This window comes from Plasmodium sp. gorilla clade G2 (assembly GCF_900097015.1).
Source record: "Plasmodium sp. gorilla clade G2 genome assembly, chromosome: 14".
Classification (NCBI taxonomy): Eukaryota; Apicomplexa; class Aconoidasida; order Haemosporida; family Plasmodiidae; genus Plasmodium; species Plasmodium adleri (nom. inval.).
The window spans coordinates 1,910,144-1,926,057 of NC_041706.1; the positions used below are offsets into that span (position 1 = coordinate 1,910,144).

The window sequence follows — 15,914 nt, forward strand, 5'->3', positions numbered from 1 at the left end:
ATAAAATAAAAATATATATATATGAATATATAAATGTAGCAACAAATATTATATATATTATTATATGGTTGTATATATATATATATATATATGTATATATTTATATATGTGCATATTCATTTTATTATTTTATATTTTATTTATTTATTTATTTTTTTTTTTTTTTTTTTGTCTATATTTAAATATATTTATTATATAATTATTTTAAAGTTACAAAAAAAAAAATAAAATATTAAAATAATAATATAATTTTAATATAAGTTAAAAATTAAACTTGAATATATATAATTCTTTCTCCTTTACATTTTTTTTTTTTACATATAATAAATTATTTGTTTTATTTTAACTTAATTTTTTCCCTTTTATTAAACTGGTAATTATAAAATAATAAAAAATATATATATATTATATAAGATATTAATAAAATAGTACTATATTATAGTTTGTATAAAAACAAAGTTACATTATATATATATATATATATATATATATATTAATTTATATATATTATTTTATTTCCTTTAACTTTTAAAATATATAGAAAATTTTCAAAATGGTTGCCAAAAAAAAAGACGTTAAAGTTACTCTTAAAAAGAAACCCATGAAGAGCACTGGAAAATTAGCCAAAATTAAGTCTGCAAAAGTTAAGGGAGGTGTATCAAATAAACAAAAGTTGAAGTCAAAAAAATTGTAAGAATAAAAAATATAATTAAGGATACAAAAATAAATAATAAAATAACATGACACTATATTTTGTCTACACACATATATATATATATATATATATACATATATTTATATATTTTTTTTTTTTTTTTTTTTTTTTTTTTGTGCAGAATTAACAAGAAAGCTAAAGTAGTTAAAACCAAAAAAGAATTACCAAGCAAAAAAAAAATGATGAAAAAAGCCCTCACAAAAAAAACCATCAAAAAGAAAAAATGAACTATTATAATAATAAAATGTGATTTCTAGATATCCCTTTTTTTTTTTTTTTTTTTTTTTTTTTTTCTTAAATTATATTACAACATGTTCATATATATATATAAATATATATGTAATATTTATTTTAAAAAGGTGATATATACATCAATGTCATAACTTAAAGAAATCACTTCTATAACAAATATTATGTATAAATAACATTAAAGCTTTTAAATATATATATATATATATATATATTATTAAATAAAATAAATAATTCTCAAATTAATATTTTTCATTATTATATATATTTTTTACACTTCACGTTTAACAATTTTATTTTAAAAAAAATTTTTTTTTTTTTTTTTTTTTTTGTTAATCATATGAACACACACATATATATACATATATATATGTTTATATGTATATGTGTCTATGTATATATGTTCTTTATGATTATATCTAATATACATTTTATGATGACCACATTTTGAGAAAACACCAAAACAAGACTACTGAGAGAATATAAACATCAATCAATGCTTTCTTTTTTTTATTTATTTTATTTTTAATATTTTCTGTATATGTAAATTTTAAAATATAGAACTTATTAAAAATAAATAGAAAGAATAAAAGTTTATACATTTGTTATACATAAAAAAAATATATATATATATATATATATGTGGATAATTTTAATTTACAAAATAAGCTTGTAATATGTTGCAACAGATATAAAATTAATAATAATTGGTTTTAAAAATTGAATTATTTAAATCTTTTTTTTTTTTTTTTTTTTTTTTTTTTTCCTTTTTGTTATAGTCTTAAAAACATTTATATGAAAATATCATAATGTTAGTTAATCTTTTTAAACATAAATAAAAAGAATATTATAAATACAAATAAATATATTGTATTTAAAAAAAAGGGAAAAAGAAGAAATTATTTGAATTTATTGCGGTTACAAAATTATACATTTATTTTATTATATTTAAATGTATATATAAATATATATATTATATATATATTATGTATTCTTCTTTTTTTTTTTTTTTTTTTTTTGTTATATTTTTTAATATTATTCATTTTTATATTTGAATGGAACAGATTCTTTCAATTTTCAAATGATAATACAAAGAAATAATAGATGAAGGTATTTTTTATAATTTTATTTATATTCTATAAAAAAAAGGGTTCATTAAATAATTATATTTAAATAAATAAATTCATACTTAAAAAGATAAGTGGGAAATAAAAATGGTATTTATATTATATATATAAAATAAAATAAATTTATAATTTTTTTTTTTTCTTTTTTTTTTATATTATATTTTGGTTACGTATTTATTTATATATTATTTTATGGCATTATATTATAATTGAATTTTTTATAAAACATATTATATATATATATATATATTGTAAATATGTAAATATATATGCTATGCCTATAATAATATTATTTATATATATAATATATTATATATTTTATTATATTATTTATTTATATGACATATATATTTTATTATATATATATAAAATATTATTACCTATTTTTATATTTCTATTTAAATTTTTAATATTATATTTTTTTTTTTTCCAAAATATATAAAATAAAAGAATATTATTTCTGTTGGATGTTCAAAAGAACAAATAAAAAAATAAAAAAAATAAAAAAAATTAAAATTAAAATTAAAATACTATATTGTTATATATATATATATATATATATATATATATATATATATATATAATTTAATACATAAATAATACGTATCTTTTTTTATAAATATTAAATATATATATATATTATGATTATATAATATTTATTTTATTTTTCTTCACAATATAAATGAAGCATTTAAAATTTTTTATAGTTGTATATTTTGATGAAGAAATAGTAAAATAATTGTACCTTTTTTTTGTTCTTTATTCTGTTTCTTTTTTTTTTTTCATTTTATAAAATATATATATAACCATATTATTATATAGAAGGAATAAAATATTTCAATGAAAGTAAGGAAAAAATAAAAAATAATATTACATGTAAAATGTAATAATTATGGTGTTTTTTTTTTTTTTTTTTTTTTTCTTTTTTTCATTATTATTTTGCAAAAATGATTATATAATAGTTCTACATATAAATAAAAATATATACATATATATATATATATTTATTTATTTATTATTATTTTAATTTTAGTGAATCAGGTGGTATGTAAGAATTGTTTAAGTTCTGATGTAGAAACAAATGAAGGGCAGGGAGAAGTTATATGTCTAAGATGTGGATCAGTATTAGAAGAAAATAAAATTGTTGAATCGTTGGAATTTGTTGAAAATAATAATGGAGCCATTTCTATGGTAAAAAAAAAAAAAAAAAAAAAAAAAAAAAAAAAAAAAAAAAAAAAATATACATTATATATATATATATATATATATATATTTATATATTTATTTATTCTTTATTTTTATATTATTATAGGTTGGACAATTTATCCCGTCTAGTGGTAATAAATCATTCATTTTATCGTGGGGTATTAGAGAAAGCAGAGAAATATCATTACAAAAAGGATATGTAAATATTCAAAAGATTGCTGATCATTTACATTTATCTAGCCAACACATTGAAGCTGCACAGAGAATTTATTTAATGGCTTTACAAAGAAATTTTACTATGGGTCGTAATAATTCATATGTTGCTGCTTCTTGTTTATATACCATATGTAGAAGAGAAAAATCACCTATTATGTTAATAGATTTTAGTGATATATTACAAACACCTGTAAAACCATTAGGAAAAACATTTTTAAAATTATTAAGATTACTACATATTAATGTTCCAAATATAGATCCATCATTATTTTTAGAAAGATTTGCTCATAAATTAAACTTAAAAAATGATATTTATAAAGTTACATATACAGGTATTAAATTAATTCAAGCTATGACTAGAGATTGGATAAGCACTGGTAGAAGACCTACAGGTTTATGTGGTGCTGCTCTTTTAATATCAACAAGAATGCATGGTATTTCTATTAATTCAAATACTATTGCTGATATTGTTAGAATATCTAATCCTACTATTATCAAAAGATTAGCTGAATTTAAAAATACTAGTACAGCACAAATAAAAGCTAGCGAATTTGACAAAATATCAATTAATGATATACCATCAAATAATATACCGCCATGTGTTATTTATTATAACAAAAAGAAATTTAAAGATAATATATCTGAAAAAAATAAAACCTTATCTTTATGTGATGATGTAGATAACCTTTCTGAAGATATGTCATCATCTACTCTAATAAATAATGAAGAAAATAAAATGGTCACTCATAGTATCAATCATAATTTCTCTTCTTCTAAATATCAAGAAAATAATACAAACTTAGTAAGTAGTACACATTCTAATATAGACAATACAGATCTTATATTTAATAATAATTCTTCTGATCATTTATCGAAGTCAGATTATTCAATACATCTAGATGAAATATGTAATGAAAACCCTAAAGGAAATGATATACATAATCTTGCTCAAAAAATTATGAACACAATCAATTTAGATATAAATAGTAATATATTAAAAAATATTGATACAAAAATGAATTTACATAATAACCTTATAGATACCTTCTCTGTAAATACAGATGTATCAACAAATACACACAAAGGCAGTCATATATCATATAACAAAGAATATACAAGTGAAACAAATTATTTGGATAACATAAATAATTTATTAAATGAAAATGAAAATAATAATAAAAATAATCATGGTAATAATATTGCAGATAATAATCCATCTTCCCTTTCAAACAATAAATCAAACGAATCAAATGATAATACATATAACACAACATTAAAAGAAACTGTTACATGCGAAATAAATAATATTCTTAATGATGTAGATGAGGCATATAATAATTTCCTAAACGATTCATCAGATTTTCAAAAAGGACCAAAAAAAAATAATACAAATAATACGAATAATATTAATAATATTAATAATATTAATAATATACTTACAGATTTTAATTATTTCTTTGATAATAATTCTAATAATATTAATGATCAAAATGAAACTCTAGATTTAAATTCAGAATGCTCTAGTAGTCCAAGTTGTAATTCTTTAAGTGATGTATATGATAGTGAGATAGAAAATATTATATTATCAGAAAAAGAAAGAGAAATGAAAATGCTTATTTGGGATGATATGATGAAAAATCATTTGCCTCATTTATCCAAACAACTTAAAAAACATAAAAAAAGAAGTCATAATGATAATAATAAAAATAAAGATACAAATTCTAAAAAAAAACAAAATACCCTTGAAGATTATTCACAAATACAATCTACAGGTGAATCTGTTTTAAAAGCCTTAGGCAAATCAGACAAAAATTTACCAAATAAAATTAATTATGATGTATTACAATCTTTATTTACATCATAGAAAATTTTTTTTTTTTTTTTTTTTTTAAATCCAAATAATTAATATATTATATATATGTTACAATATATCACATAATTTTTTTTTTATTATATTTAATTATTCATTATTTTATTTTATTTTATTTTATTTTTTTTGTCTTTTTATATTCATGTATAAATTTTATAGCTACATATCATATGACCATTTTGTTGTTTGTATTTATTTATATATTTTATTTTATCCGATTTATCTTTAAAATAGAAAAAAGGATTATTTATTCACCTCTTTTATTATTCAACCTATATGTTTTTTTAAATTATAATTATGATGAATTTAATAATTAATATTTAGGTTATAATTAACATGTTGAAAAACAAATATTTTTATTCATAAAAGGTTTTTTCTTAATAACAAAAAAATAAAATAAAATAAAAACAATATTATTACTACATATACATATATATATATATAAATATATATACATTGTAAACTTCAAAATTAACTGTCACTGTCAATATATTTATATACAAATAATTCACCTTTTTTTCTTTTTTATATCCTATTATTTTATTTACCATCTTTCTATTGAATCTGGTGCATAAAGCTGTCTCAACTGTGCAATAAGCTAAAAAAAAAAAAAAAAAAAAAAAAAAAAAATAATAAATAAATAAATAAATAAAAAATAAAAGCATATAAATATATTCAACATTCATATATACATAACATATATATATTTTCTTTTCATACTTGAACATCTATTGGAGACTTAATTCTTTTCTTTCCTATCATATCATGATTTTTCAAATATATTCTCTTCAATTTTTCAGCTAATATTCCATCATGTGTATATTTATTTAATGCTGCACTTAATTTTGTTGGAGTAGGCCATAAAGATAATATTAATTCGGTCGCATCAGGTCCACACATATTTATTAATCTTAGTTGCTTCCCAAATATTTCTTTTACAATATTATTTTTGGATTTCTTAGATTCATTATTCCATTCATCCCAAGAACATGAATAATTCTGTAAATATTTAGACAAGTCATCATTATGTCTCATGATATGTTGCTCTTCTTCTTTTATATGACAAAATAATTTTATATGTTTTATTATTTCTTCATGAATTTCACATAAAAGAAATAATGTATGATTCATATGTTGACTATTCAATATAGAAAAACCACTAACTAGTTGAGTACTATGTTGAGCATTATTTAATGTTTCATATGATATTTTTGATGAATTCATATAATTCCTATATGTATTATTACAATTCTCAATTAAATATATTATGTGATGTATATCTCTTAATCTCATCATTCTATATTTCTGTTCATCATATCTACCATCTATAATACTTGCACTTAAATCATTTAAAGTCTTTCGTTCTATTATCCATTTTAAAACAAATTCTTCATATTCTACATCATCATCTTCACCTATGTTTATAGAAGGCTCAATTGATTTATTAGCACACAACATTTTCTCTTTCTTCTTATTATTATTATCATCATCACTAATTTGAAAATAATCATTCTCTTTTGTAATAGAATAGTTATTCCTTTCTAAAATATCGTCTTTAATGTCAATATTTATTTCTTCATCCATCATCATCTTTTTTCTTTTCATTTTCTTCATTTGTTTCTTTTTCTTACTTGAACTACTCTTATTATATACACTTCTTCTACATATCCATATAATATCACCCAAAGGTAAATTTCTTGTTTCATATTTAATATTTTTATCACTAAATACTTTTTTCAGTTTTTCATTAAACTCATAACTAGATCCTGTTACTTCTCTATTGTCAATTATCATAATTATTTCATATCCACCATATTTTATCTTGCACGTTTCATTATTCTCATCCATTTCATTTAAATCTTTATCTTCTTTATTTAAATTATTTATATTGGAGTTATCCAATTCTACGTTATTTCCTTTCTCCGTTTTGCTCTTTTTTTTTTTTTTTTTTTTTTTTTCATCTCCTTCATCCTTTTCATTATTTTCAATATTATTTAATGAACTCCTCTTCCTTTTGTTCTTTTTAACTTTATCCTTCTCATCATTAGTATTATCAAAATTTACACCTTCATTATTTAATGATAAAAATTGTTGTTCTCTTAAATTATTCGTATCATTTTGTAAATTTCTTAAAAATATATTTGTATCTTGTACTTCATTCATTATATTCTTCGAATTATTCTTCAAAAGGGTACTATTAAAAATGGATTTATCTATATCCACATCTTTCATCTTTTTAGTTTCATCAATATCATTATAATATTTTTCATATTCTTTTACTAAAAAGGTAGTTTCTCCTTTGTTTTCATTTTTCTCTTCCACTTTGTTTTGGTCCCATATATAATTTGTTAATTTCAAAGATTTGTCATCTTCTTCTGTTCTTAATTTATTTTTGTTACATGAAAAAATGGACTCTTCCTTTGATGCGCTGCTTTCAAACTTTTCTGAGGAACTGCTGCCTGAATCATCTCCATTTAATTTTTTTTTTTCTAATCTTTCTTTCAAATTTGTATTTATTCTTTTCTTTATGTTTTTAATTTTTTTTTCTATTAAATCGTATGAATTGGATAAGTGCAGACCATCTGCATTTCCACTAGCTTTTTTTCTTTCTTCAAATGTATCACTCAAAATACTTACACTTTTAGCATCTACGAATTCGTCATTATTTACATTTTTTTTTTTCTTTTTAAATAAATTATTTTTATCTTCCTCAGTAATTTCTTTTGTCTTATTAAATAAGCGTGGTTTATATTTTTTATAAATTCTACCCTTTTTATTTTTATTAAAAGAATCTGTTTTTTTATTTAAGTCATCATTAAATCCAAAGGATATACTATAATTAGTATAAGAGGAAGAACTAAGAGTATTTGTTTTTTTAAAGAGTTGGTTATATTCAGAAAATTCTTCTTTTTGTTCCTTTTGAACTAATACTGTATCTGACTTTTGAATGTCATTTAATGAAATATTTTCTTGCATATTTTGTTCTTCATCTTTTTGATATTTTTGATATTTTTCATATTTTTCATATTTTTTATCATCTTGATGCTTTTCATTTTCACTTTCGAATAAGTAATCATGACTTAATAATTCATTATTTTTTGATATACTCAAGTAGGATACATGTAAGCAACTTTCTTGTTCTTCTTTATTTCTATTTAATTCCAAACATTTTTCCGTATCACTATAAGTCACATTTTTTTTTAAATATGATAATGAATAGCTTTCTTTTTTGGAGCACACGTTATTTTCTTCTTCCTTTAGTTCATTGTCTGTATTGAAACTATATTGTGAGATACTATTTTTAACATCCTCCTTTTTTAAAATAGAATCCTCTTCTTTTGTATCATTTGGCTGATCTATTTTTTCTGTAGTTATTAAAGGAGTGTCTAATATATAATCCTTTTCATTATCCAAAAAATCCTTTCCCTTTTTTGTTAATTTAATTTTATTGATAACTTTTAATTTGGTTTTAATTTTAGACGACTTGATAGTATTACATATTCTATTTTCTACACTTTCAATTTTTTGGATAAATTCCCAATTACTTAATCTCCTTAATGTTTTATAATTTACAATTATTGATCTTTGATAATATTTTAAAACACCAGAAATAATTTCTTCTTTACTTAATGCCTGTTCATTATATAGATGACCATATTTATAAAGATATGTTAAGATACTCTTTTCAGTATCATTCATATCTGAATATTTCTTTTTTTTATTATTGTTTAAAGATGTTATTTTGTCTATATTATTCATACATGCTGATAAATTCTTTCCTTTTGAATAAGATTCATTAAGTCTATTACTTGAAACAAGAGTGCATTGATTTAAATTTTTTGAATTAATATTACACAAGTTATCATTTTCAATTTCTTTTATATTTTTTAATATATTATCATCTGATAATTCTCCTAAAGCTTTAATGTTATATATTTCTCGATCGAAATCTTTTAAAAATTTATCGGCACTATTAATAACTTTATTAATATGAATATTAATACGAAATTCTGTTTTACTAGATATAAAATCCTCTTTAAAATTTTTAATTTTCTTATCCACATTATTCTGTGATAATGCTTTTTCAAAATAATTTGAAAAGCGTTTTCCTACACCTTTTAATTTATATGCATCAAGACTATTTTTAATTGGTAAGGGATATTTTGTTATAGAACTAATGATTTTTTTGAAAGAAATAACCAAGTTATTATAACCTTGGGCAATGGCTTTTTTCTTTAAATTAATAAAGTAATCAAAAAATATGGCATTTTCTGGATGCATACTATAATGTCTTCTATTTTTGGAATTCATTATTTTATTCATATAATTACAATTCCGATCCATTCTTATCACAAAAATGTAAGTTTATATATGTTGAAAAATTAAAATATAATAAAATAATGATCAATAAGAAATGAGATGAAAAAAAAAATATATGTATATATATATATATATATATATATATATGTTCTCAAATCATTTAAAGCAAATTATTTAAAATTAATGTGATACAAAATATATATATATATATATATATAATGAATACAAAAATGATGTAAATATATAATGTTGACGTATTTATAAAACAAATATAGTTTAACCTTAACAGGTCACCATATATGTTTTCCTTTTTTACATGACCACATAGTTAATAAAAAAAGAAATATATGGTTGTAAGGTTAAAATTATATATATATATATTTATATATTATCGTTAATTAATGTGTTCTAATTATATTATTATTCCCATATAAAAATATAGTTATGAATACACATTTAAAAGACTTTATAAATTTATTGATAATTGAAAAAGTATATATGTATTATATTCTTTTTACTTTATTATTATTATTATTTTTTTTTTTTTTTATTATTCTTATGTAACAGATTATGGCTAGCCAAAAATGTTTTAATCATTTAGGTTAAGAAAAAAAAAAAAAAAAAAAAGACTAAATTCAAAAATTCAAAAATATTATACCAAATGATAGAACAAAAAAAAAAAAAGTATTATGAAATGATAAGGTAAAATATAAAACATTATGAACAAGTAGCCATTTTTTTTTTTTTTTTTTTTTTTTTTTTTTATTATTATTATTATTATTATTATTCTTTCTTAATTTTGATAAAAATACAAATATTAATTATTTATAATATTTCACTATAAATTTGTTAACTAAAAAATAGAAAAATTATATATATATATATATATATATATATATATATATATATATATATATATATATATAATATATATATAACAAAATTACACAAACAAAAATATATATATTATATATATACATATATTAGTTCATTTAATAAAAAACAATTCATATTCATAATAATATATTCTTTTAATATAAAAATTCAAAATAAGTTTCTATTTATAATTTCCTTTTTTTCTTTTTTTTAGTTTCTTTTTAAAATATTCATATTTCCTTTATTTAAATGTAATTTTTTTTGAACATATTAATTGTGCATAGAATTTTTTTAAAAGGCGCTTCTAAAAATATTATATATAATTTTCATATATAAATATATAATATGCAAAAATTTTGGTTTTTAATTATTTTTATTTATAAATATATAAAAATATGTAATATAAAAATGGGCATATGAAAAAAAAAAATTTAAACATTATATATATATATATATATATATATATATATTTATAATAATATATTGTGTAAAAAAATATATATTATATATCACAGAAATTATGTTCACTTGTTTAATATATATTTTTCAGAATCACAAGTATATGTTATCTATAATAAATATATATTTTTTTTTTTGAATAATTTTTTTACAATGTATTATATATATATTAAATATATATAAATATATATTATTTGTGTATTTATATTTATACATTCTGTAGAATTGTATTTTAAAAGCCCTACTAATGTAAATTATATAATAATAATAATATTATTTTTATGTATTAAAAAATATACTTTTTATATAATGTAGATGATTTCTATACATGTTTAAGTGCCATGTATTTATAATAAAATCAACTTTTTATTTTTTTAAAAGGTAAGAAACGTTATTATTTTTCAACATATTTTAAAAATATTTATATATACAAATTTGATATGTGTAAGCATATTTTTAATTGGAATATATCTACTTCAAGATTATTTTTATTATTTCAATAATAATGGCCTTGTGAAACGTCATATTTTTATATTTCTGTATGTCATATGAAAACACATCAAAAAGAAATATTTTTTACAGGGGTATAATACACACGTAATAATATAATCACATGTGAAAATAAAAATAAAAATAAAAATATATAATTATATATATATATATATATATATATATATATATATGTAAGGAAGAGAAAAAAATTACATTAACTTTAATCACAATAGTTTTATGTGAAATTTATTTATATACCTTTTATTTATATTAAATGACATTATAAAGATAATAATACAAATTAAAAATTACAGATATGCTTTATCAATATATGACAATATTCTTTTTCATATATACGAGCAGTAAATATAATGTCTTGTAATTCATTCATGTTAACTATAACATTATTTATATTATCTCCAAGTATTATTTATTTAAACATATAATATATTTTTTTACTTAAAAGAAAGATACATTAAAAAAAAAAAAAAAAAAGAAAGAATTATATAAAGGTAAAATTTGTTGGAAAAATAGAAAAACATATTATTATTATTTTATAAAAATAATTATTTTATTTTTAATTTTTAACATAAAAAAAAAATTACTACAACATTATGATTGTGTAGAAAACCTTTGAACAAATATAAGAAAAATAAAATAAAATAAAATAAAATAAAATAAAATAAAATAAAATAAAATAAAATAATAAAACTAAATAAAAAAACAATTAAAAATAAATGTAGAATAATTAAAATTTAAAGAATATTATATTATTATTTTATACATATGTTTATTTTTAGAAAAAGTTTTAAATTAATAAGATTATCATTTAAAAAATTTGAAATATAATATATATATTATAAGGTGCATATATAATTTATTCTTTTCATGAGGTGTATATGAATTCATAGTATTATTTTGTTTTTTTAAAAATTAAAAAAAAAAAAAAAAAAAAAAAAAAAAAAAATTATATATTATGTATTTGTTATAAGGTTTTTTTTTTTTTTTTTTTTTTTTCTTGACCAAGTTTTAGATATAATGAATCTATATTAATTTTTTTAATAAATAAAGTAAATATATACATTTATTCTTTTAAAAGAAATTTCAATTAATAAATAATGTTTTAATTTTTGACATATATATATATATATATATATATATATTTATTTATTTATGATTATATTATTTTTTATAAACCGTATACAAAAAAATTATTTTCCCTATAAAATATTTATAATAAATAATCGTTAAAACTAACATATGAATAAAATTTTTATTTATTTTATACTTTCATTTGTGTGTCTTATTAATTTTTCTCATTTATAATATTTATTTTCTTAAAATAAAAAATAAAGAACATATATATATTAATGCTATGAATGTATAATAACATGTTAAGGTTATAAGGCTCTTTTATATGCTTGCTCATTTTTCTTATGTTATATATATGTATATATTTATATTAAGCTTAAAATATATTAAAAAAAGGAAGTTTTTTATTTATAGAGATAATATATGAGCTTATATAAATACATATATATATATATATATATATATATTTATTTATTTATTATTATTTTTTTTTTAAGATATTATTTAAAGAGGTTATTATTAAATTGTAAGTTGCGTGGAAAAACAAGAAGAAAAAAAAGAAATGTGCAATTTAATTTTTATATATATGCATGATCACATAAGAAAATATTATAATTAATATTAATAATTTTATATATTTATTAAAAACATAATAGATTTAATCTTTTGTCACATTATAAAAGAAATAAATGTATTAATTATTTATAGAAAATAAATAATAAATAGATAAGTCATTATTTAGTCTTTATATAATTTTTCATACATATAATATATATATGTGTTTTTTTTAAAAATTTTCCCCCCGTCCTTTTTCTTTTTTTTTTTTTTTTTTTTTGTTAAAATATATTATATAAAAAAATAAAAAAGGAAAAAATATTACTTTTAAGATTTTTTCCTTTTGTCTTTTAATTTAAATATTTTTTTATTTTATATTTCTATAAATGTCTTATTATTTATTTAAATACTATAAGTATAACATTTAAAAAAAACCAAAAAAAAAAAAAAAAAACAAGCAAAAATGTATTCCTATAGTTGTAGGTATAAATTGAAGAAAATATATTACATGATTTTCTGAACATGTTCAGGTAAAAAAAAAAAAAAAAAAAAAAAAAATATATATATATATATATATATAATGAAAGAAATGAACAAATAATAAAATAATAATAATAATAAAATAAAAAGACATATATTTATTTATATACATTATTTTGTTTTATTATATTTCTTAATATTTCTTTTTATTTGATATATAAATGTTGTTATATTTTCTTATATTTTTGTAAAAAGAATTGCACATTTTTATTATTTCTTAAAGTATATATTTTAAGCTTATATATTTTATATGGAATAATAATTTTGATTATATTATATGATATTATATTTGCACGAAAGGAAATGAAAAATTAATTTTATGGACAAGATAATTTATAATGAAATACATTAATTATTATTATAAACTTATTTATATAAATATACATATTTTTTTATACACATATAATATATATATATATATATATATATATATATATATATTTATATATTTATATATTTATATATTTATATATTTATATATGTGAGGGCGAGTAAGAAATTATTTCTAAATAATAATAATATTATATTTTATATTTTATATTGTATGAAGATAATGTAACTTATTAAATAAGATCTTACACATAATTATGAAAATAATAAATATAATAATTTTATTTTTTAATTTGATATATAAGTTTTTCTAAGTATTTTGTTAAATTATAAGTATACATGTGTGTTTTTATAGAAGAAAGAAATTATTTTTGTGCTACATATTATATAAATAAATATATATATATATAAATATATATTACATATTTATCTTATTATATATATGTAATATCCCTTTTGATAACGTTTGTACTACCTTTTAATTATTCATATAATATTAATAGTTTCATATATATTTATATAAATAATTTCCATATATTTTCTAATAATTTTAAAATATTATAAGATAAAATATTATTTAAAATATTAAAGAATAATTGAATTTACAATAATTATAATATGCATACATATATATATATATATATATATATATATATATATATCTTTTTACATCATATTATTTATTTTTTTTATTTGTACTACTTTTTTTGGTTTATATATATACATATATATATATATATATATATTTTTTTTCCACCCTTACATATTAACAATTTAAATATATTTATATATATATATATGCGAAAAAAAAATATGGTTTTATAATTATTTTATTAGTACAATTTAATAAAAAATATTATTATTTATTTTTTTTATTTTTCATGTTCTTGTTAATAGAAATTTCCTTTATTGTAAATTCATGCTGTTCCATATAAAATATGTAAATTATAAAAATAAATTATTATTTTTTCTTATTATTAATTATTATTATATATATATATATATACATATAATGATATTAATATGTTTTAGATATTAAATATTTATACATATATTATTATTATTTATATTTTACCACATGAATATATAATATTTATTCTTTTTTATTTTAATCATAAATGTTATATTATAAAAAGTAAAATATATAATTAGTGATACAATATAAAGTACTATTTGGAAATGAAGATTACACTTATTTTTATAATAATGAACTTAAGATTTTCTTTTCTTTTTTTTTAAATTATTATATATATATATGTATATTAGAATTATGAATATAGTATTACAAATAATATATAATATAATATAATATAATATTATATTACATATTTTTATGGATAATAATTTTCTATTAAAAAAATACGATTTTTTAATAATTTATATATATAATAATATATTATTATAAAAATTTATTTTAATGTATATATATATTTTATTTCTTTTACGAAGAAATTATTATTATCTTAAATAATAAATACATACATATATATATATATATATATATATATATATATATATATATTATATAATAATATTGTATGATATATATATATATATATGTATTCAAAATATTTCATATATATATAATATATACATATATTATTCATGTATATAATACTATTATATATATTATCTCCTTGAACTTTGAAAAGGGTGAAAATAAAAATAAACCTATAGAAAATAATAGAAAAAAAAAAAAAAATAATAATAATAAAAAAATAATAATAATAAAAAATAATAAAAAAAATAATAATAAATAATAAATAAAATAAATATATTAATAATAATATTAATTTGTTTAGAAATTTTATTGCTTATTTAAAATTCTCTTAAAAAATGTATAAAATATATAATACATATTTTTTAC

General features: G+C 16.4%; 3 protein-coding genes across 3 annotated transcripts; 2 read left to right on the forward strand and 1 right to left on the reverse strand.

The window, feature by feature from the left end:
- Nucleotides 1-553: 553 nt before the first annotated feature.
- PADL01_1449200 (conserved Plasmodium protein, unknown function) lies at nt 554-942 on the forward strand (the record flags this gene model as incomplete). The annotated part of the gene is made up of 2 exons (XM_028684778.1): nt 554-690; nt 837-942. The coding sequence occupies 2 exons, from the start codon at nt 554-556 to the stop codon at nt 940-942; spliced, it is 243 nt and encodes an 80-aa protein (XP_028540823.1).
- A 2,337-nt stretch (nt 943-3,279) lies between these two features.
- On the forward strand, nt 3,280-5,377 carry PADL01_1449300 (transcription factor IIIb subunit, putative; the record flags this gene model as incomplete). Its single annotated transcript, XM_028684779.1, has 2 exons — nt 3,280-3,282; nt 3,404-5,377. The coding sequence occupies 2 exons, from the start codon at nt 3,280-3,282 to the stop codon at nt 5,375-5,377; spliced, it is 1,977 nt and encodes a 658-aa protein (XP_028540824.1).
- Nucleotides 5,378-5,927: 550 nt separating this feature from the next.
- PADL01_1449400 (crossover junction endonuclease MUS81, putative) lies at nt 5,928-9,727 on the reverse strand (the record flags this gene model as incomplete). The annotated part of the gene is made up of 2 exons (XM_028684782.1): nt 5,928-5,981; nt 6,104-9,727. 2 exons carry the CDS (start codon nt 9,725-9,727, stop codon nt 5,928-5,930), a joined length of 3,678 nt encoding a protein of 1,225 aa, XP_028540825.1.
- Nucleotides 9,728-15,914: the final 6,187 nt, after the last annotated feature.